The 20,878-nt window shown below is 42.9% G+C and overlaps 1 protein-coding gene and 1 non-coding gene across 2 annotated transcripts in view; one reads left to right on the top strand and one right to left on the bottom strand.

Moving 5' to 3' along the window:
• Nucleotides 1–12,439, top strand: part of Grk4 (G protein-coupled receptor kinase 4) — a 60,212-nt gene extending 47,773 nt beyond the window's left edge. Inside the window, exons 12-16 of the mRNA XM_051165313.1 lie at nucleotides 884–1,092; nucleotides 6,911–7,048; nucleotides 8,841–8,978; nucleotides 9,483–9,617; nucleotides 12,259–12,439. Coding sequence (XP_051021270.1) covers nucleotides 884–1,092; nucleotides 6,911–7,048; nucleotides 8,841–8,978; nucleotides 9,483–9,617; nucleotides 12,259–12,309 — 671 coding nt within the window. The 3' untranslated portion in view covers nucleotides 12,310–12,439. The remainder of the gene's footprint in view (nucleotides 1–883; nucleotides 1,093–6,910; nucleotides 7,049–8,840; nucleotides 8,979–9,482; nucleotides 9,618–12,258) is intronic.
• On the bottom strand, nucleotides 640–746 carry LOC127206069 (U6 spliceosomal RNA). The gene has a single exon (XR_007832757.1). It is a non-coding gene; the product is annotated as a U6 spliceosomal RNA (small nuclear RNA).
• Nucleotides 12,440–20,878: the final 8,439 nt, after the last annotated feature.

Here is a 20,878-nt window from a genome sequence, read left to right on the forward strand (position 1 = left end):
GTTTCTGGGGTTTCTTCTGACTTGGAAACAGCTGACGCTTGAGACACCCATGGGAACATTCGAGTGGAGGGAGTACCCCAGGAGGCAAGCTTTCTCTCCAGTACCATTTTACCATATTACCCACCCTGCAGCAAGCAAATTTATCCAGTATAAATAGACATAGCTTCAGTTATCCTTTACACACCAAAGAATCCAACTGTGTGAAGTATATAATTCAGTGGCTATTAGTCCACTTACAAGGCTGTGTGTCCATCATTACTCATCACCATCACTCTAATGTCAGAACAGTTTCCACTTTGGATTTAATGACCTGTTAGCAACTACTCCATATTCATTGCCTTCTGCAACTAGGTTTTTCTACCATGAATTTGAATTCATATATTCTGAATATTTCATATAAATATAATCATATGACCTTTGACTCTTTGTGGTTTTTTCACGGGGAGGTGGCCAGTTTCACGACAGGTTTCTTTGTGTACCCTCAGATGTCCTGGAACTAGTTCTGCAGACCAATCTAACTTCGAACTCACAGAGGTCTGCCTGCCTCTGCTGGGGTTAGAGGCATGTGCCACCACTGCCCAACTGGTTTCTTTTCTTTCTTTCTTTCTTTCTTTCTTTCTTTCTTTCTTTTTTTCTTTCTCAAATATGGAATGCTTCACAGATTTGCGTGTCATCCTTGTGCAGGGGCCATGCTAATCTTCTCTGTATCATTCCAGTTTTAGTATATGTGCTGCTGAAGTGAGCACTGTGATTTCTTTTTTTAATTTAGCCTGTTTTTAAGGTTCTTAGATCATGTTGTAACAAACATTAAATTAATGTTGGAATTAATTATATAATTTAAAAACCAAAATTTAATTTAAAATTTCCTGTGTTTGTTATGTAGCTCCAGAAATTATCAATAACGAAAAATATGCATTTAGTCCTGATTGGTGGGGACTTGGGTGTCTGCTTTATGAAATGATTGCGGGACATTCTCCATTCAAAAAATATAAAGAGAAAGTCACCCGGGACGAACTGGAAAGAAGAGTGAAGAATGAGACTGAGAAGTACTCTGAGATATTTTCAAAGGATGCCAAGTCCATCTGCAGCATGGTGGGTCAGGTTCTACAGAGGCAGGGAAATGACTAACTCACTCCTTGTAGCTCTTTTGATGGTTTAGAGGACTGTAGTCAAGTAGGTAGGCAGCCTTCAGAAGCAGGTCAACCACCTACTTTCCTGCTAACAGCCGGACTCAGGATGGGTGAGCTCACCCCGGCCTCTCGGTAACCTACCTCCTTCCTGGTGCTCTTGCCTGGAATTTCATTTTAGGCAGACGATGAGAGCCAATTAAAGTTCCCAGCCCAGACTTGGGAAATGACTGGTCAACTAAAGCAAAGCAGAGAAAAATTCATGACTCCCCTTCTGTAATGATGGTATTGAAAAAAAAAGAATGGTGCCAAATTACTATTTTCAGAAAACAGCTTCTGAGTCTTGTTCATTGACTCATTTTATGTGAAATTCAAAATAAAAATAATTTCTAATATATTTTGAAATGGGAGAATTATGTCTGCCAATTTCTTTTCTTTCTCTCTTAAAAGATTTATTTATTTAATATTTATACAGTATTCTGCCTGCATGTATGCCTACAGGCCAGAATAGGACACCAAATCTCATTATAGGTTTTATGAGCCACCATGTGGTTGCTGGGAATTAAACTCAGAACCTCTGGAAGAACAGCCAGTGCTCTTAACCTCTGAGCCATTGCTCCAACCCTTCTTTTTTTTTTTTTTTTTTTTTTTTTTTTTGGTTTTTTCGAGACAGGGTTTCTCTGTGTAGCCTTGGCCATCCTGGACTCACTTTGTAGACCAGGCTGGCCTCGAACTCACAGCGATCCGCCTGCCTCTGCCTCCCGAGTGCTGGGATTAAAGGCGTGCGCCACCACGCCCGGCGCTCCAACCCTTCTTTCTTTCTCTCTCTTTTTTTAAGGTCATGACAGGCACTCTAGATTGAAGGCCTGCATGGGCCAGGCTGACGTGTAGCTTACAGATTTGATTATTGTATTAGGGTCTTCACCATCCATGTGACACAATGATGTCAGAGAGCAAGTCCTAACCCAGAATCACAGAACAAGCCAGTGGCATCTGGGTGCCAACTTCCCTCGGGGCTGGCATTTTTTCCACCAACTGCTAGCTACCTACACACTAAAAATTGTCACTTGCTTACTTTTGTTGTTGTTGTTTTGTTTTTTTGAGACGGGGTTTCTCTGTGTAACCTTGGCTGTCCTGGAACTCTCTTTGTAGACCAGGCTGGCCTCAAACTCATGGAGACCTGTCGAGTCCCGGCCCGCTGGAAAAATCGAATCAGGGTTCACCTGAAAGAGGGAGTGGGGATTGAAAGTAGGATACAGAGATGTGAGAAATAACGAATCAAGTCAGGAAATTTCTGATCAAGATTCACTTTATTGCCGACTAGCAGGATCATATATAGGGCAAGGTCAGTAGGGTCTATTCTAATCCCATTCACCCGAGCCCCTGGGCAAGAATACAATAGCCTAAATCACTCCCTGTAGAACTTTCTAGTTCTCTGAGTAGTTCCCTGTAAGAACTTCCTAGATCCTCTGGATGGTTCCAAGTTGAGACTTCTCTACTTCTTTCAAAGGTAAATAGTCCAAGGATAGCCTAGAGCAGGAGACCTTGTGATGGGGTAAAGGTCAGCAACTAGAAGGTCGCAGCATACAGCCTAAGCACAGGATTTTTGACATTGCAGAATTTGGCATGGGCTCCTACAGAGACCCACCTGCCTCTGCCCCCCCCCCCAAGTGCTGGGATTAAAGGTGTGCGCCATCACTGCCTGGCCCACTTGCTTACCTTAAACAGTACCTATAGGCTTTTATTTCTCTTTTAATGACTATCCTTTGAGGCATCTTTAAACTTTTAATTTCATCCAGGATTCACTGAGCATCTTCTATGTTCCAGGCACTGTCCTAAGCATTGGGAATACAGCAGTGAGTAAAAGGAAGTGCTGGCTCTTCCAGTGTTCTCATCCTGTTGCAGGCTGGGTAGGCACTGATAGTATACAGAACAAAGTTGACAAATGTGCCTGGCTGCTGGAGGACAGTGCATGTTCTAGAAGAGCCAGAAGCATGAGGGCTGATAAGATACCATAGTTGGTAGGATTTAGGGGACAAAGATCTGGAAGAAATCTGAATGTGTGTGGCAGGGATAGCACTGGTAGAAGAGCAGGTGTGAGAAGTTTTCAGATTCTGGTTGGACCTTATAGGATTTGCTTATGTGGAGAAAGGGTTCAAGGCTGACTCCCAACTTACAGTCTGAACAGCAACACTGAATAGGAGGGAACATGAGCACTTGTATGGAGCAGTGGACTTGCTGGATCAAAAGCCTTGGGTAGGGAGAAGAGAGGCACAAGTGTACACGGGAAGGTGTGAGTAGTTCCCTCTCAAAGATTATAGGCAGTGCAGGTGGCAGATTTGCCGTGGACTCCTGTCTTCTCATGCCCTCCACATCATGGGTGCAAGGGCAGGGAGGGAAATATTGGAGGTATGGGGGCAGATAAGGTATAAAGCACCATTTAGAGAAGCTGAACCTGAAGAGCTGGGGAGCACAAGAGGGTTCCTTATAGGCACTACGTGTATGCATAGGGAGATGCTGGCCGTAGCCCACTGGGCTTCTGTTCCTGCCCTGCTCTGTGCAGGGTCATGGGCCCAGAGACAGCAGAGATCTGTCTTTGCCCAGCTCTGCAGTTAGACCAGGCAAGTATGACGAAGCAAGTGGGAGGCAAGCAGGGAAGCGAGGTGCCTGCAAAGAGGACTTGAGTGCTGGACCATGCAGTCTTAAGTTGATAAACAAAAGTGACACAGGAAAAGAGAGTAGGTGATTATAGCCAAGTGTGAGCTGTGAGTTGTTGGAACCGAGGCTTCTCCAGATCAGGGTTAGAACAGAGCAGTTGGGGGGATACATAGACAAAAAAGTGTAAGGGAGTTGATGAGGCCATTTTGGTGCTGAGGAACCTAGCTTGTGACCCAGGGAGAAAGTGGCCTGGCAGTGTAGGAAACAGAAGGGTGTGCCTATGTGGGTATGAGAAAGGCCAAACATTGTGCTTATTACTGAAGTATACTGGTACCTTATGTGAGTTGACAATGTCTAGGGAATAATTATTTGGGGCTCTATTTTGTTTTGTTTCCTAATATAAAGTGATGGGTGCGAAAAGTTTGTTACTGGGCCATGGGATCCTTCTAAGCTTTTCTCCCAGCTAGCCTTGCTTGCAGCTGACAACATTTCAGTGTTTTGATCAAGCTACTTTTGCATTTGGCTTTGCAAATATTGACTGAGTACTTGCTGTACATGGCTCACTGACAGAGATGTACTGTGAAATCAGAGATGAAACCTGACCCCCAGAGAGCTCACAGTTTAATCTTAGGCCTACATCCATAAGAATGACTAACAGCCAGAATTTGGGTACTATAAATTCAAAGAAAGGAATGAAGAGTTTCTTTTTTTTTTAGTTTTCAAGACAGGGTTTCTCTGTATAGCCTTGGCTGTCCTGGACTCACTCTGTAGACCAGGCTGGCCTCGAACTCACAGTGATCCCCCTGCCTCTGCCTCCTGAGTGCTGGGATTAAAGGTGTGCACTACCACGCCCAGCTAGAATGAAGGATTTCACAGATAAAATTTTTGTTAGGCTAGAGGCACTGGGGAAGAAAGTAGAGACTGAGCAGAGGACAGCTTTTTTAAGTAGGCTAGCTTCGCAGTTGGCCCAATCTCAGCATCCCATGTCTTGCCTCTCTTAAGCCTCAGCCTGTTGTCTATAGGATGCAGGTGAGACAAGGTGCTGGAGGGATAAAATCAAGTAATGATGGTAAATTGTTGATCCGTATTCCTTGTCTTACTTTGTTTACTGTTGCTGTGATAAAGCACCTTGATAAAAGCAGCTGAAGGGAGAAAGGGTTTATTTGGTTCATAACCACAGGTTACAGTCCCTCATTACAGGCAAGTCAAGGCAGCAGGAACTTGAAGCAGCTAGGCACATCACACCTACCTTCCACAGCAAAGACAACGAATTAATGCATGCATGCCAGTTCTCATCTGCCCACCTCCATTGAATCCAGGACCCAGACAATGAAATGATACAGGCCACATTAAGGGTGGGTCTTCCTATCTCATTTAATTCAATTAAGAAAACCCCTCACAAGAATGTCTACAAGTGGCTGGGCATGGTGGTGCACACCTTTGATCCCAGCACTAGGGAGACAAAGGAAGGCAGATCGCTGTGAGTTTGAGGCCAGTCTGGTCTAGAGAGGACAGCTAAGGCTACACAGAGAAACCCTGTCTCAAAAAAACCAAAAGAAAAAAAAAGCCCACAAGTCCTGCACTTGGGACCCTTTACTCCTACTTTGTTGGTTCAGCCTTAATATGAGTGTTTGTACCTATTCTTTGGGGGCGGGGGTTGAGACAGGATTTCTCTGTGTAGTTTTGGCTATCCTGGAACTTGTTCTGTAGACCAGGCTGGCCTTGAACACACAGAGATCCCCCTGCCTATACTTTCTAAGGCTGGGATTAAAGATGTGCACCACCACTGCCCGGCATTAAATAGTCTTACAGTTTGTTATGCTATATTGTTTGCTTGATGTCCCTGGGAGGCCAACTTAAAAAAAAAAGAAAAAAGAAAAGAATGCCTACAAGTAAAACTAATCTGGACACTTCTCTTTAAGACTCCTTTTCCTAGCCAGGCGTAGTGGCACATGCCTTTAATCCCAGCAGTTGGGAAGCAGAGGCAGGCGGATCTCTGTGAGTTCCTGGCCATCCAGGTCTACAGAGCAAGTTCTAGGACAGCCAGAACTACATAGTCAGACCCTGGCTCAAACAAACAAAGGATACTTTTGAAAGAGATTGTAGTGGCACATGACTATAACCCCAGCACTCTGCATATACACATATGCATGTGAGGGTTTCAAGATCAGCTTAGGCTCTATGACCCTGCCTTGAAAAAACTCAGTGGCCAAGGAGATGGTTCAGAGAGTTCAAATACTTGTCACATAAGCCTGATGACCTAAATTTTATCTCCAGAGTCTATGCCAAAAGTCAGATGTGGTAGCACACATCTGTACTCCATGTACTCCTGTGGTTAGAATATGTGGCAGAGATAGGAGAATCATCTGGAAGTTTTTGAGGCCAGCTAGCTTGGAATACACAACCCAGCAGCAGAAATGAAAGGCCCTGCCTCAATATGATGGAAGGCAAGAATGGACTCCTGACCTAGACAATTGCCCCCTGACCTGCACACATTCACTATGGTATGTACCCACATTCACACAAATACATAAATAAAACCAAAGGGGGGGGGGCAGGGGAAGCAGAGACAATGTTAGAGACAGAGAGAGACAGAAACAGAGAGTTAAGTATATACAGTTTCTAGAAGGAGGCTTGCTAAATTTTTTACTCACCCGTCTCTGTCCAGAGGCTGAGATTAAAGGGGCTAACTAAGAGGCATGGCTCTTCAAGATTTCATCTTTTGATCACTCATGGCAAGACTTGATTTTTCCCCTTTGTGAAACCATAATCTACTTAGATTCTAAGTCTGAATTTTCACAGTTTGGTTGATAACTTAGAAACTATAGTGGGTATTTATTTGGATATATGTCCTTTCTGATACCCCTAATTCTTTGGTTGTGTTTTGTTGTTGTTTTGTTTTGTTTTTCAAGGCAGGGTTTCTCTGTGTAACCTTGCCTGTCCTGGAATTTTGTAGACCAGGCTGGCCTTAAACTCACAGAGATCTGCCTGTCTCTGCCTCCCAAGTGCTGGGATTAAAGGTGTGCGCCACCATCACCCAGCTACTTCTTTGGTTGTAATGAGGACAGTTTTGAGTTTATATTTCTATCCTAATAGCTTCAGTTGATTGTTTCTCTCTTGTGTAGTTACTCATCAAGGATCCAAGTCAACGGCTAGGCTGTCAGAATGATGGAGCTGCTGCTGTAAAGCAGCACCCAGTGTTCAAGAACATTAACTTCAGCAGGCTGGAAGCAAATATGTTGGAGCCCCCTTTCTATCCTGATGTAAGTACCCAGAGTAGCTAGGTCTCCAAGAGCACTGATTCCCATAAAAAATTTTATGTTAAAACACCTGATACAGCCAGCAGTTGGGTTCTGCTATATGAAATCTGTTATTATTATTATTTCTTCTTCTTCTCCTCCTCCTCCTCCTCCTTCTCCTCCTCTTCCTTCTCCCCTTCTCTTTCTCCCCCTTCTCTTTCTCCTCCTCCTCCTTCTTCCTATATCCCACCACCCCCACAGCTTCAGGCAGACCTTCTTAGTAACTCTCTGGCTTCTAAGCCTGGAGTGTCCAGTCTGTCACTGCTGGGGTAGCCAAACTCCTGTCCTTTTCCCAGTTCTCAGTGCCATTTCTGACCTTGGCATGAACTCTCCTCCCCTTTTTTCTCTCTAGACAGAGTTTCTCTGTATAACTACCTTGGCTGTCCTGGGACTTGCTTTGTGGACCAGGCTGGCCTCACAAAGATCCACCTGCCTCTGCCTTCCAAGTGCTAGGATTACAGGTGTGTGCCGCCACATCTCGCCTTAGTGGGCCAATGTGCTGTTCTGGTCTGAGGGCTGGGTTCCCTGTGCTCACTCCTTACACTGAGTGCACACAAGCTGCTTTAGTCTGGAATGTGCATCCCTCTCCCCTTCTGACAACTACTGGGACTGGAGCTGTCAGTCTGTGTGCTTCTTCATGAGTATGCTATTGGGATAAAAATGTTATGCCTTCAAAAGCACAGGGCCCAACACTTGTCAGTGCCTGGTACATAATATAGGACATAATAACTGTAAACAGTAAATATAGTACATAATAAGTGAAATACTGTTGAAAGGAATTTAATGAAGATAGCCTGGACTCTACCCATAGCAGTCTGTTATAGACACTTTCTAAAAATGGGAAGATAAGGTAAATTTTCATTGTTGGATGAAATTAAGATAGATCTATGATTAAGATATTTTTAGGCCGGGCGTGGTGGTACACACCTTTAATCACAGCACTTGGGAGGCAGAGGCAGGCGGATCACTGTGAGTTTGAAGCCAGCCTGGTCTACAAAGTGAGTCCAGGACAGCCAAGGCTAACACAGAGAGACCGTGTCTCAAAAAACCAAAAAAAAAAAAAAAAAGATATTTTCATTTGTAAGACTTCTTCAGAATTTGATTGCTTGCTTAATATCAATAATATTTGTTAGAGTGGTAACTGCTTTCTTGGAATTAGTTTCTACTTGACATATTCAGGGCATGTCTACTATCTCCAGGACAGGTCTAGGTGTGAAAACAAAGGGAAAAAAGATAGACAAGGGAGTGCCTCTGCTTGGGGAGACAGGCAGGAAGACAAACTGACTGGCATTCTAGCAAGTGTTGCCTGACAGTGAGGCATGCATGACCTGGATTTCATATGGCTGTCAGGTCTGGAGATAGGACTGCTAGGTTGAAAATCAGGGAAGACGCCGGGCGTGGTGGCGCACGCCTTTAATCCCAGCACTCGGGAGGCAGAGGCAGGCGGATCGCTGTGAGTTCGAGGCCAGCCTGGTCTACAAAGTGAGTCCAGGATGGCCAAGGCTACACAGAGAAACCCTGTCTCGAAAAACCAAAAAACCAAAACCAAAAACAAAACAAAACAAAAAAAAAACAAAAACATCTTTATAAGCTAGATATAGTACCTGGGGTGTTCAAGGCAGTCAGATTGTGAATTCAAGGACAGACTAGGCTACCTATTCCTGTTTTTAAAAAAATCATAACCAAACAGCAAATCAAGAAAGAGTTATTCAAATTGTCTCATAGGCTGTTGCCTTTCTTTATTCTTGGTGCCCAGCCTCAGGCCATTTATTGTAAGGATGTCTTGGATATTGGGCAGTTCTCTGTGGTGAAAGGAGTCAAGCTGGACAGCAGTGATGACACCTTCTATGCCCAATTTGCTACAGGCTGTGTCACCATCCCCTGGCAGAATGAGGTACTACTCTTTCTAGCAAAGTAGGTTTGTGCTAGTTTTAACAATGATTTTGTGTGTGTGTGTGTGTGTGTGTGTGTGTGTGTGTATGTCTGCAAAGTAAATTTATGCAAAAGACTTGGCCATGAGGACTAGATTTTGGGTAAACCAATACCTTTTCGGCAGTTGCCAGAATTATGGCACCTACTTTGGTCCTAGCTACAGGAGGTAGGCAAAGGTGATCTTGGGATTTGCCTGCCACCCTGGAGTCCGGCCCCCTAAGCAGGGCTGACTCCAGTGGAATTAGCTTTTTGGGAGATACACTTGGAGAAATGAGCAAGACACCACTTTATTTCAAGAGGAGGTCAGAAACCAGAAGTCCAGGAACATGGAGCCAGAGAAAATTTGGGAGCTATAAGGTACCCCACACTGAGGTCAGGTACTGGGTGAGAGCCGATAGTGCTGGGAGATCAATTAGCCTTTCATGGTGTCTCCAAAGCTGTTCTGTCCTGTCTTCTGTGCATACAGATGATTGATTCTGGATGTTTCAAGGACATCAATGAAAGTGAAGATAAATACTTGCCATCACATAAAAAAGAGAAGATGTGTCCCTCCATTCTCAGACCAAAGAGAAATTTCTTCCGTAGTCTCTTCAGAAGAGGGGTAAAAAAGCCTTTTGTAAAAGTAAACTGTTGGGGCTGCAGCTGTTCCTTAGGGTAGGACATTTGCATAGTATGAGCAAGGGCTTGGGTTCTGAGAAACAAGGGTGTGAGCATGTGTATTTACACTTCCAATATGTGTGTATATGTATCAAAAGGAAAACATTTTCTAAGGGAAATAGCCCCCCCCCCTTTTTTTTCTAGATGGGATTTCTCTGTGTAGCCCTGGCTGTCCTTATGCTTGCTCTGTAGACCAGGCTATTCTTGAACTCAGAGATCCGCCTGCCGCTGCCTCCTGAGTGCTGGGATTAAAGGTGTGCGCCACCATTGCCGACTACTTTCTTTTCTTTCTGTAATGCTTCGTATAAGAAATTTCAGCCTAGGTGTAGCTCACACTTAGGAGGCTGAGGTCAAAGAATTACTGTGAGTTTGAGGCTAGCTTACTACACAGTGAGTCTTTGCCAGAAGAGAAGGAAGAAGAAAAGAAGAGGAGGAGGAGACGGACAGACAGACAGAGAGAGAGAGAGAGAGAGAGAGAGAGAGAGAGAGAGAGAGAGAGAGAGATCATATAGTTTAAGAGCTGTATGATTCTATTTAAAGCTTACTTATTTAAAGTCTTCACAATGCTCCTTTGCTGTTGATGGAAAGACTGTTCTGATCCACAAAGCAAAGACTTTTTAGCACTGAAGCTGCTGCCTGTTTTGGTGACAAAGCATTTTGCCTAGCTCAAAGGTCAGCATCTAATGGAACTCCCACAAACATTGCCTGTTTAGTTCTCCATTTTCCGATTCCAACTACTGCTCTCTCATGTCCACTTACACAGGTAAAGTAGGTTCCCTTCTAAAATTGGATATTGTTTGAAGAGACTTTCTGTAGTACCATTACTCTTTCTCTATAGCTAAGGAAGACCCTGGACTCCTGTCCCCCTGCATCAGCCTCCTGAGTGCTGGGATTAAAAGTGTGTGACAACACATCTGACCAGGTTAGAAAATAATTTCACCAGCCAGGCGTGGTGGTACACGTCTTTAATCCCAGCACTTGAGAGACAGAGGCTGGTGTATTGCTGTGAGTTCAAGGCCAGCCTGATCTACAAAGTGACTCCAGGACAGGCAAGGCTACACAGAGAAACCCTGTCTTAGAAAAACAAAACAAAACAAAAAAACAAAAACAAAAAAAAAAAAAAAAAAAAAAAAGAAAAGAAAAGAAAAGAATTTCACCAAGTAAAATGTCCCAGAAGTGGATTGTTTTGCTTTGTACCTATCAATTTTTTTTTCTTGTACTTATCATTTTTGAGGAATTTACTAAAAGATTGTTTGATAGGATCCTATTTTGTGTTTTTTTATTTTCATTTTAAAATATGTATTTATTATGTATACAGTGCTCTGACTGCATATAAGCCTACACAACAGAAGAGAGCATTAGATCACATTATAGATGGTTATGAGCCACCATGTAGTTTCTGGGAATTGAACTCAGAACCTCCTGAAGAGTAGTTAGTGCTCTTAACCTCTGAGCCATCTATCTCTCCAGCCCCTGTGTTGTTTTTTGTTTTTTAAGATAGAAAAACAAGACTTCGGTGGTAAAAATATCCCAAAGTGGTGGTTGTTATGACCATATTTTCTCTTATAACCAGAGGATAGCTATATGAACTTACCAAATCATTCTATTTCTGAATACAGTTAAGTCCTACCAGGCATCCCTCCTTACTCAGAGCCCATAGTGACATCAACTGAAGATCTTGCCACTGATAGAATACAGTTGAACAGTATGGAACACCTTCTTACCATTGCACTGTTTTGCCAATATGTATGCCTGTGTAAGGGTGTCAGATCCCCTGGGTCTGCCATGTGGGTGCTGGGAATTGAACCCAGGTCCATCTGGAAGAGCAGCCAGTGCCTTTTGCACTCACCCAACTATTGAATTTGATTTAGCATGCAATAGTAAGAAAGCAACAAAACTCATCTTGAAGCAACATCTCTGTATATAATTAAGCATATGCCTTTTAGAGTCATTTTTAGCAATACAGGGATGGAAGTTAGGCCCTTGTGTATACCTGATAAGTAATCTAACAGTGAGTTACATCCCTGCACCCCACCCTTTTACTTTTAAAACATTTTTGAAACAGGGTTTCATTAAGTTGCCTGATCGAGTCTTAAATTTGAGATCCTCTGGCTCAGCTTCCTGTGTAGCTGGCAGTACATTTAGAATTCCATTTCTTGAAGTAAATAAGAAAAATACATTTAAAGTTTTTGCTTGCTTTACAATTAGTATCTTCTAGACTTTAGGACATTATATCATTTGTTCTTAGGTGTCTTTGGAGATGGTTCCAAAATGCCAAAGTGTCAAAATGCTCACGTCCCTTTTTTTAAGTGGGCAGTGTTGATACACCAGGCACACAAACTTCTGATGACTTTAAATTACCTTGAGATTACTCACAGCACATACCGCAATATACCAATAGTTGTGTTACCATGCGTTTAACTTATACAATTTACTTTCATGACTTTGAAAAACTTTAAAAAATATATTTTTGATATGGAGTTGGTTGAATCCATGCTTATAGGACTCATGGCTACTCAAGCAAAGCAAAGTCATCTCGGCATTAGAGACATGGCTGAGGCTGGCCATTATGCTGTGTGTTGCAGGGCTGCTTGAACATTGTCCCCAGTGAGGAGAGGGAGCCAACACAACGCTGACCGTTCACTGTGCAGACCTCAGAGCAAGACCCTGGTGTTAAGAAGGAACCTGTTACATACTCAGTGTCTTGTCCTTTCCATGAATTGTAATAAACAGTCTGTAACACTGTTAATAATGTGCTTTCATATATTTTTTACATTAATATCTGCATTTTCTTTTAGTAAAAAGCTGAACTAAAGAAGAAGCCTGAGAATACTGCTGTGTGCCCTGAAACTCCCAAGTGTGGATGTCTTGTGAATTTGAGCAGTTTTCAGAAGTCTTGTCTCTGTGTATCTGTCTGAACACTGTTTAGAATGCTGATTAGTTTTCTCTCAGCCTCACTTAGGTTTTTATTGAACTGTGAGTGTCACTTTTATAAATTTTTAATTCAAAAATCTCTCCCAGAATCATAGATTATTCCTTTAAAAATTAAAAAAAAAAAAAAATCTCCCCTGCTTGCTTTGGTACTCACTCATCCCTGGCAGTCTAGGGTAGACTCTAGGCTCAGCATGTAGTTAAATGTTACCTGAAGCCACACATCGTCTTCCTGATGTAGGCATAAGGTTATTGTGTAGTTTAAATTCTGATTTCCTGCCTAAATGTTGAATAAACTCTGCTCTCCAATTGTCCTCCTGTTATGTCAACAAAGCAGCTTACAGCCAATCAATAGCAGGGGAGAGAATAGGGCTGGACTTTAACCCGTTATATTCAAATTCAGCCTCACTCAAGTTCTTCTGGCAAGGGCAGGATAGAGCTAGGTTGTTTGCTAGCCCATCACCCACTACTAATGCAGTATCTGGTAAGTTCTCGTTTCCTTCTGAAGCCTCATGCGCCAGATCACTGACTGTCCTCTGTCCGCATTCGTCTCAGTATTCTTTGTGTATGCACCTTCTTTGATTGTTCTTCACCTTATCTTTAGAGATAAGGTCTTCCACTCACTGAATCTGGTACCCACCAGTTGCCTAGACTTGTTGGCTGTGAGTTCTGGGATCACCTGTGTCTATCTACTCCAGTGCTGGGCTTACAGAAGCATGCAGCTATACCTGGCATTTTAAAAAGTTAACTTTATTTTTTATATGTATAAGCATTTTGCCTGCATGTATGTATATGTACCACATGTAGGCCTGGTGATAGAGGGCCTTGGTTGTAAAAAAAAAAAAAAAAAAAAAAAAAAGAAAAAAAGAATTCCTGTGAGGTTACAGCTGGCCTTGCTCAAAGCATTATCAGCCAAATCTAGAAAGGATCGAACAGACAATATCAGAAAGGAGAGACTGCAGACTTGCATATAATATTATTCCTTATCCCCACACCTCTATAAAAACTCCAAGTATTCCCTCCTAGAAGACTTCTCTTTTCCATGGAAATAAAGTCTCATTTGTTGAGGTCAGATTCTGGTCTCTTTCTACCTCCGTCTCCTTACTCCACACTCCAAAATCTAACACCTGGTGCCTTATGTGCACAGTCCTCTCAGAAGTCAGAAGAAAGTGTTGGATCCCCTGGAACTGGATGATTGTGAGTCACCATGTGGGTGCTGCAAGACAAACTAGGTCCTGTGCAAAAGTGATACTTATGTTCCTTGTGACTTTTTTCTACTCCTATAAATTATTTCCTACTCCCTCTCTCAACACTTTTGTCTTTTAGGCTGCCGTCAGAATGGCTCATTAAGCTCTGTTTATAGTATTCAACATTTTTTTTTCTCCAAATCTCCAAATTCTTCCACATTCCTCCCATAAACCAGTTCCAGAAGACCAAGAAGCAAGTGGTCATCTTTATCACCACAACAACCCTACTCTTAGTACCATTGATCTGTAAAAGTACTTATATCATTGCTGTGCCAAAATAGTTGGCAAAGGCAGCTTAAGGTCATCCAGCTGTACATTCCCCTTGCATTAGGAGGTCTAGAAAGGCCTGTGTGGAGCTCCTGAGTGGCCCCTTGGTTTTAGTGTTCATTCCAAATGCAATATTGCCTTAGTGTTCTGACTTACAATTTCAAAGAATAAAGTCCACCACAGCAGGGAAGGAAGCAGCTGCCTCCACTGTCAGAAGAGTGAGTGATGAAATTATGGTGCTCAGCTTGCTTTCTCCTTTTTATTTAGTCTGGGACCATAGCCCATGGAATGTTCCTACCCATATTTAGAGTGGGTATTTTCTTCTCTATTAACTTAACCTAGAAAGACTCTCACAAACATGTCCAGATGTTGGTTTTCCTGATGATTCTAAACACTGTCAAGTTAATGATGACTAACCATCACAGTGACTGAGCATTGTTTCTGGTGTAATATACTTATAATGGCTGCTGAGGTGACATGAAATTAGAATTCACCACATTCCTGCACTGGCTGGATGTGCAGAGTATTTCATTGCTACCACTGGATGGAAGGCACAACCAGGGCAGGGTGCATTTGTAAAGACTATAAGGACTCCTAGGAATTGAAATAGCATGGCAGTTCTTTTTTTTTTTTTTTTTCAGATGTGGTCCTCAAAAAACAAACAAACAAACAAACAAACCCACTTGGAGGACAAAGAGGCAAAAAAGGAGTGAGATAACCTCTGACTTAGAGGTGAAGGGAAGTGTTTTTCAGAAACTGCTGGATACAACCCTTTGCCAAAAGACTAGCTCTGTCAGAACTGTGCTTATTTATATGTATAGAAGTGAATAGTCTTGAGCTAAGAAAACTGAAGAGCCACCCATGAGACTAGAAGAACAAACAGCTTTCCTCCTAGTGCCCATGCCACTCTCAGTGCTTTGCTTCTGGTCCTAAACATGTAGGGTTTCTCCCATGTCAGCCAATTCCGTAACATCAACTTGGTGTTCTGCACATTAGCTCAATCCTGACAAGACTCGGATTTAGGCTAAGGTATTCAGTAAAGAACACTGAGGTGATACTCAAGTTGGAATGAGCACTGGACACCAGGCCCCCAATAGACCAATGGGCCACTCTGTGAACTCCACGCATGCCTTTCTGGGTCTCTCACAGTGTGAGGAGAAGGTGAGGTTGGACAGATACAACAACTGGGATTGTTCTTTTGAGCATCCCTTGTGAAACCATCCCCAAGCTGTTTCCAGAGCCTCTCATCCACATCTTTACCTCTAAAGCCCAACCACATCCAGAGGCTGCCTAGCATACTGGTATTTGCAAGGAGAAACATAAGAGATTTGGCAGGTAGGTTGGGGTATCTTTTTGTGGCGATTTGGGGTCTTGTAGTTTAAAGTAAGCTGGAGGTAAAAAGGGGGTTGGTTGTATGGTAAATGGATCATAAATTCTTCCCATGCCACCAAATATTGGTATTGATCTCTTGGGGGTGGGGTGGGGTGGAGGTTAAAGAATTCGCAGTTCTCATCTTGTCCTTCAGATCATTATGAAAATCTAGTTAGGAGCAAAGAGTATATAACTTCCAGATGCTTTTATGGTAAATTACACCGTATATTATATAGCCAATTGCTATATGTATGGCACATTCATGTGTGCATGTTCTTAAACTATTTGGACATGGGCCTTTATTTTCACTCTTTGCTACACCTTATGACTAACAAGAAATACTGGGAGGCTGGAGGATTGGAGGCTCTCTAAGCTGCCCCTGATACAGTGATGCATGATGCTGTGAGTGAAGCTGAAGCTGCACTGGAGGCCCCAGGAATGTGGAATGTTGTAGAGGAATTGGAATCCAGCAACATGGCTGCTCTGATCACATCCAAAAACCTTCTAGGTCTGGGTGGTCTGGTTGGAAGTCTGGAATGCACATAAGCCACACACCTTTAGTCCCTCTGGCTGGAGTATAGACATGCCCTTAGTACACACCTTTATCCAAAGCAATGAAGGTAAAGAAAGAAGCACCCATGTTTGAAAGTGATGTCTACTTGAGGGGCAGACAGTGATTTGACAGAGATAGGATATGGCCAACTCTTACAATTGTGAACAGAGTGGAAAGAAGCTACTTCAGAGCAGTACAGTAGAGTTGAGGGCATAGAGTAGGGTGAAGTAAAGAAGAAGAGAGACGTCAGTACAAGAGACAGTACAGGAGGTCTTCTTGTGCCGTACAAGAATAGAGCAGAGTTCATGGAGTTCAGGGGCAATTTTTCCAAGCACAGCAATTCAGTGAGAAGCTGAGAGAAGCCAGATTGAATCAGTCAGCTTGGAAAGGATTTTGAGCCAGGACAGTTGAGTTGAATCAGCCAGTGAGAGTTCAGAAAGAGCTAGAAAGGGTGAGCTTATTCAGCAGTAAACCTCCAAGATGACAATTACATCTGGCGAACTTTTACAGAATGTCTGCCAAGAAAAGACACTGGCAACAAGTAGAGGCAGCCCAAGGGTGAAGCAAGGTAGCCTGTGGCAGGCAAGGCTGCAGAGTCACAGGAAGAGATTTGATAAAATTGTCATTGCAATAATGGAGATTAATTTACCAAGTGTCCAAAGAACAGAGGGGTGAGCTGACAGCACCCAAGCAAGAGGACAAAAAGCAGCTCAAGCCACAATCTTCTCTTTGCTCTGGGTCTACTTCATGACTCACTTAAGTCATCTGTCTGCTCTTGATTCTTTTCAATTTTGCTATAGTAAATGACTGTAGAAGGAACTTTTGTCTGTTTCAATTGTCTGGGAGTCTAACTGCCTCTGGATGCTAACCTTAGGCCTGGTCCTGGAAGCTTCCAGCCTCTATATAATCTAACCAGGCCTAGAATGTTTTCAGCCTCTGAGGCTTACTGCTTAATAAGCTCACCCTTTCTTGTTCTTAATGAGCTCTGGACTGGCTGGTTCAACTCAGCTGTTCTGGCTCAAACTCCTCTCCTAGCTGACTTATTCAATCTGGCTTCTCTCTTTAAGATTTATTATGTATACAGTGCTCTGCCTCCATGGCAGAAGAGGGCATCAGATCATGTTATAGATGGTTATCAGCCACCGTGTGGGTACTGGGAATTGAACTCAGGACCTCTGGAAGAGCAGTCAGTGTTCTTAACCTCTGAGCCATCTCTCCAGCCCCTCTGGTTCTCTTTTGACCCAGAATTGCTCTGCTTGGCCTCAAACTAACTCCAGCAATCTCTAATCTTCTGGCGTCTTCTCATTCTCTGACTCGTTTGGTCTTCACTCAAGTTCTGTCTCTGCAACCTGTCCAGATAAAACTGCCTTCCCTTTCTCTGCATTGCCTCTTAAGTAGATTCCCTTTACTCTCCCTTCTCCTGAGAGCTGGGCATATTCTATTCTGTCTCTGATTCGTCACTTTTTTTCTGCCACCCAATTAGACATCACTTTCAAACATGGGTGCTTCCTTTTACAAACTAACCTTACCTTCATAGTTTGGTATTAAAGGCCTGTACCACCGGCCTGAATGTAAGCTGTTCTTTACCTGAAACTTGCTCTGTATTTAAAGGCTTGTACCACCACACTTGGAACCTAAGCTTTTCTTTACCTGAAGCTTGCTTTGTATCAGGCTGGCCTTAAGCTCAGATCTGCTTGCCTCTGTCTCCTGGATTAAAGGTGAGTTTGTATTCCAGCCAGATCACACAGACCTAGAAGATCTATGACTGTGATCTTTTGCCAGAACAGCCATGTTCTGGATTAAAATTCCTCTACAAATGATCATTTGTCACACATTCCTGGTTGGTAAACTAGAATCAAAATTATTGAAACTGTGTCATTTGGGCACTGTTCCCATTGTTAAAGCTTTAGAGATACTGAGCCAATTTCTCCACTGTATTAAATTCTAATTTATTTCTTGAAGTATGCCAATCTTTTCTGTTAAATTTAAAAAACTGTCTTTTGAAAAGGGATGATCATTGTTTGAGGAGATGTTTCTATTTCTTCAGTGTATACATTATGGAAACATGTAGTACTCTTAAAATGTTTTTCTTATGTAATAGTTAATTTTTTTGAGACAAAGGCTGGCTTTGAATTTACAAAGGTCTGACATTCACCCTACATCTGGCTTGACAGCCCTTCTTATAAAACTTTCTTATCAGATATTCTATTAGTCTTACAGCAAATTCTAGGCAGATGACTTTCTTCTAGGAATGGCTAGACCTGTATTGCCAAATAGGGTCTCAGTGACACTTAGATTTCCCAGAACTGGCCAAAATTCAGTGTAGGTGCATCTAATAGTATAGCACAAGCTTAGAGAAAATGGAAATGTATTTCTCTGTCATATGTGAAAGAAATCCAGAAATGGGCCAGTAGCTAGAATGACAGCTACAGATCCTTCATCAACCCAGATCCTTCTTGTTCCATCGTCCCAGGACATGAGCGTCACACTGACCAAGATGGCTACTGCATTGCCAAGCAGCACATACAGATCCTTCATCAACCCAGACCCTTCTTGTTCCATCGTCCCAGGACGTGAGCGTCACACTGACCAAGATGGCTGCTGTATTGCCAAGCAGCACGTACAGATCCTTCATCAACCCAGACCCTTCTTGTTCCATCGTCCCAGGACATGAGCGTCACACTGACCAAGATGGCTACTGCATTGCCAAGCAGCACGCACTCTTCACAAGCATCAGGAGGAAGGTGGACGCCCCCTCTCACTTACAGAAGGCTCTCTAGAAGTGACACTGTTTGCTTCTGTTTGTATTTCACTGGCCAAGACTTACTTACTTAGTTGATTGTAGTTAGCTATGGAAAGACTGGAACTGTGGTATCTTGGTATCTTAGTTAAATGGCAAGTTGTCCAGATTTAAAAAAAAAAAAAAAAAACAGGTAATATTTCTGACTAAAGGCAAAATGTAACCTATTTTTATGGATGGAACTGTATCACCTTGTAATTTAAATATTGAAGCACTAATCCCTTAGAATATCAGAATAGTCTTGTGTTTGGAGAGCAGATGGTAACCACTTCTCTCCCCTTTCTGATGGGGCTATGTAGCCACTCTGGCCTGGAACTCACTATGTGGCCACGGCTGTCCTTGAGCATGTAATCCTCCTGCTTAAGCTTCTGTATTCCTGGGATTATAGGCATACATTAAGTCCTGGAAAGTCTTTAAAGAGGTTTAATCCTTTGTTTTTATAAAAATGTAAGTAACTGGATTAAGATCTAGTAACCTCATTTTATCAGAAGTTACTTATGGTTTCATAAAAAATTAGGACACAGACACAGAGGGATGATGGTAGGAAGCCTCAAGTGGAAGCTGCTCTTCCAACACCTTGATTTTGGATTTTTAGTTTGAAGGACTATGAGAATGTAAATGTCTTTTGATAGCTCCCAGACAGTGGTACCCTGATAGAACAGTGCAAGCAAACCAATATACTTATCTGTTATTGCTGAATAAATTACCAGAGTATAGTGGCCTAGTAATACATATTTATGACTATCCAGTTTCTGTGGGTCCAGAATCTGGGGCCAGCTTACTTAGGTCCTTTGCTGCCTGCTTCATAGTGGGCAGTCAGGTACCAGTGCTCTCTTATCTGAAAGCTTGGCTCCCAAAGAATCACCTTAGAGTTTTAATGGTGTTGGTAGGGTTCATTCCTTTGTAGGCTGATGGACCACCAATGTCAGTCCTGATTATTAGCCATAGGCATTGCTTTATGTTAGTCTTGTCAAGTGCTCTTCATCAGTGTGTGCAAGCTGAGGAGATGGTACATAGTTAGCAAGACTAAAGTTACATTTGTAACTTAACAACAATGTGACATCCCATTATCTTTTCCTTGTATTGGTTAGACATCAGTTACCAGCTGCCCATACTTGGGATCAGGGATGTCATAGTGTAGGGGAGGTAAACATGTTTTTGTTTTGATGCCAAGTGTGGAATGTTAAACAAACTTGTGTGAGGGTGTGTGGTATTTTTATGCTGAAAACAGACTTGTGAGAGAACAGGTTTGTCCACCAAAAGAGGAACTGCTTCTTCAGGGGCATGGTCTTTGCCAACTGATAAACATCTGAGTATACATATATATGCAAAACAAGAGGCTTGGCTTTTTGGTCTTGGCTGTTCATCACTCCACTTCAAGACGCTCCTAAAGAGAACCACCTTAACAAAGGCGTCAAGGCTCCAGGTTCCAGCTGCTGCTCCAGGCTCCAGCTGCTGCTTGGGGGTTGCAGTGGCTGCAGCTGCAGTCACCATCGCTGAATTGCTGGTTTGCTGTTTAACTGGTCTATTGGAATTCTGCCAACTATGTCAGTGGAATCGCTCCAAGGAACTGAATCTAAAAAGGTCTACTTCTTCGGTTCCTATTAACCTTTTTTTCTCTCCTATCTAGGGTTAGAAGGGAGGTATAAGCATTAAAGAACCCCCAAATAAAGTAGGTCTGAAAAAGCTCAAAGCCCACAGTCATAGTCTATAGAATGCTAAGAGATAAGGCTCACTCAGCCTTCTTCCAAGTCTGCCTACTAGCAATACAAGCCTTGACCAAGTTGATAGGGCCTGCCTTGTGTGGGAGCTGGCACTGGCTCTGTACATCCAACAATCGCATTAGTAACAGGAGGAGCATGGAATCTAAAGACTGTTTCTGTGCTGTCCTGCCCAGTTTAACAGGGGTGGTGGGCTGCTTATACCCCTATGGGAACAGTGTTGGTTTCTGGTTACTTGACCATTTTGAGAAGATGGAGTGCCTCATGGCCATGGAATGGGGCTCTTGAGTCTTAGGGGTAGCCTGAGAGGCTTCA

This window comes from Acomys russatus, chromosome 22 (genome assembly GCF_903995435.1).
Source record: "Acomys russatus chromosome 22, mAcoRus1.1, whole genome shotgun sequence".
NCBI classification, from domain to species: Eukaryota; Metazoa; Chordata; class Mammalia; order Rodentia; family Muridae; genus Acomys; species Acomys russatus.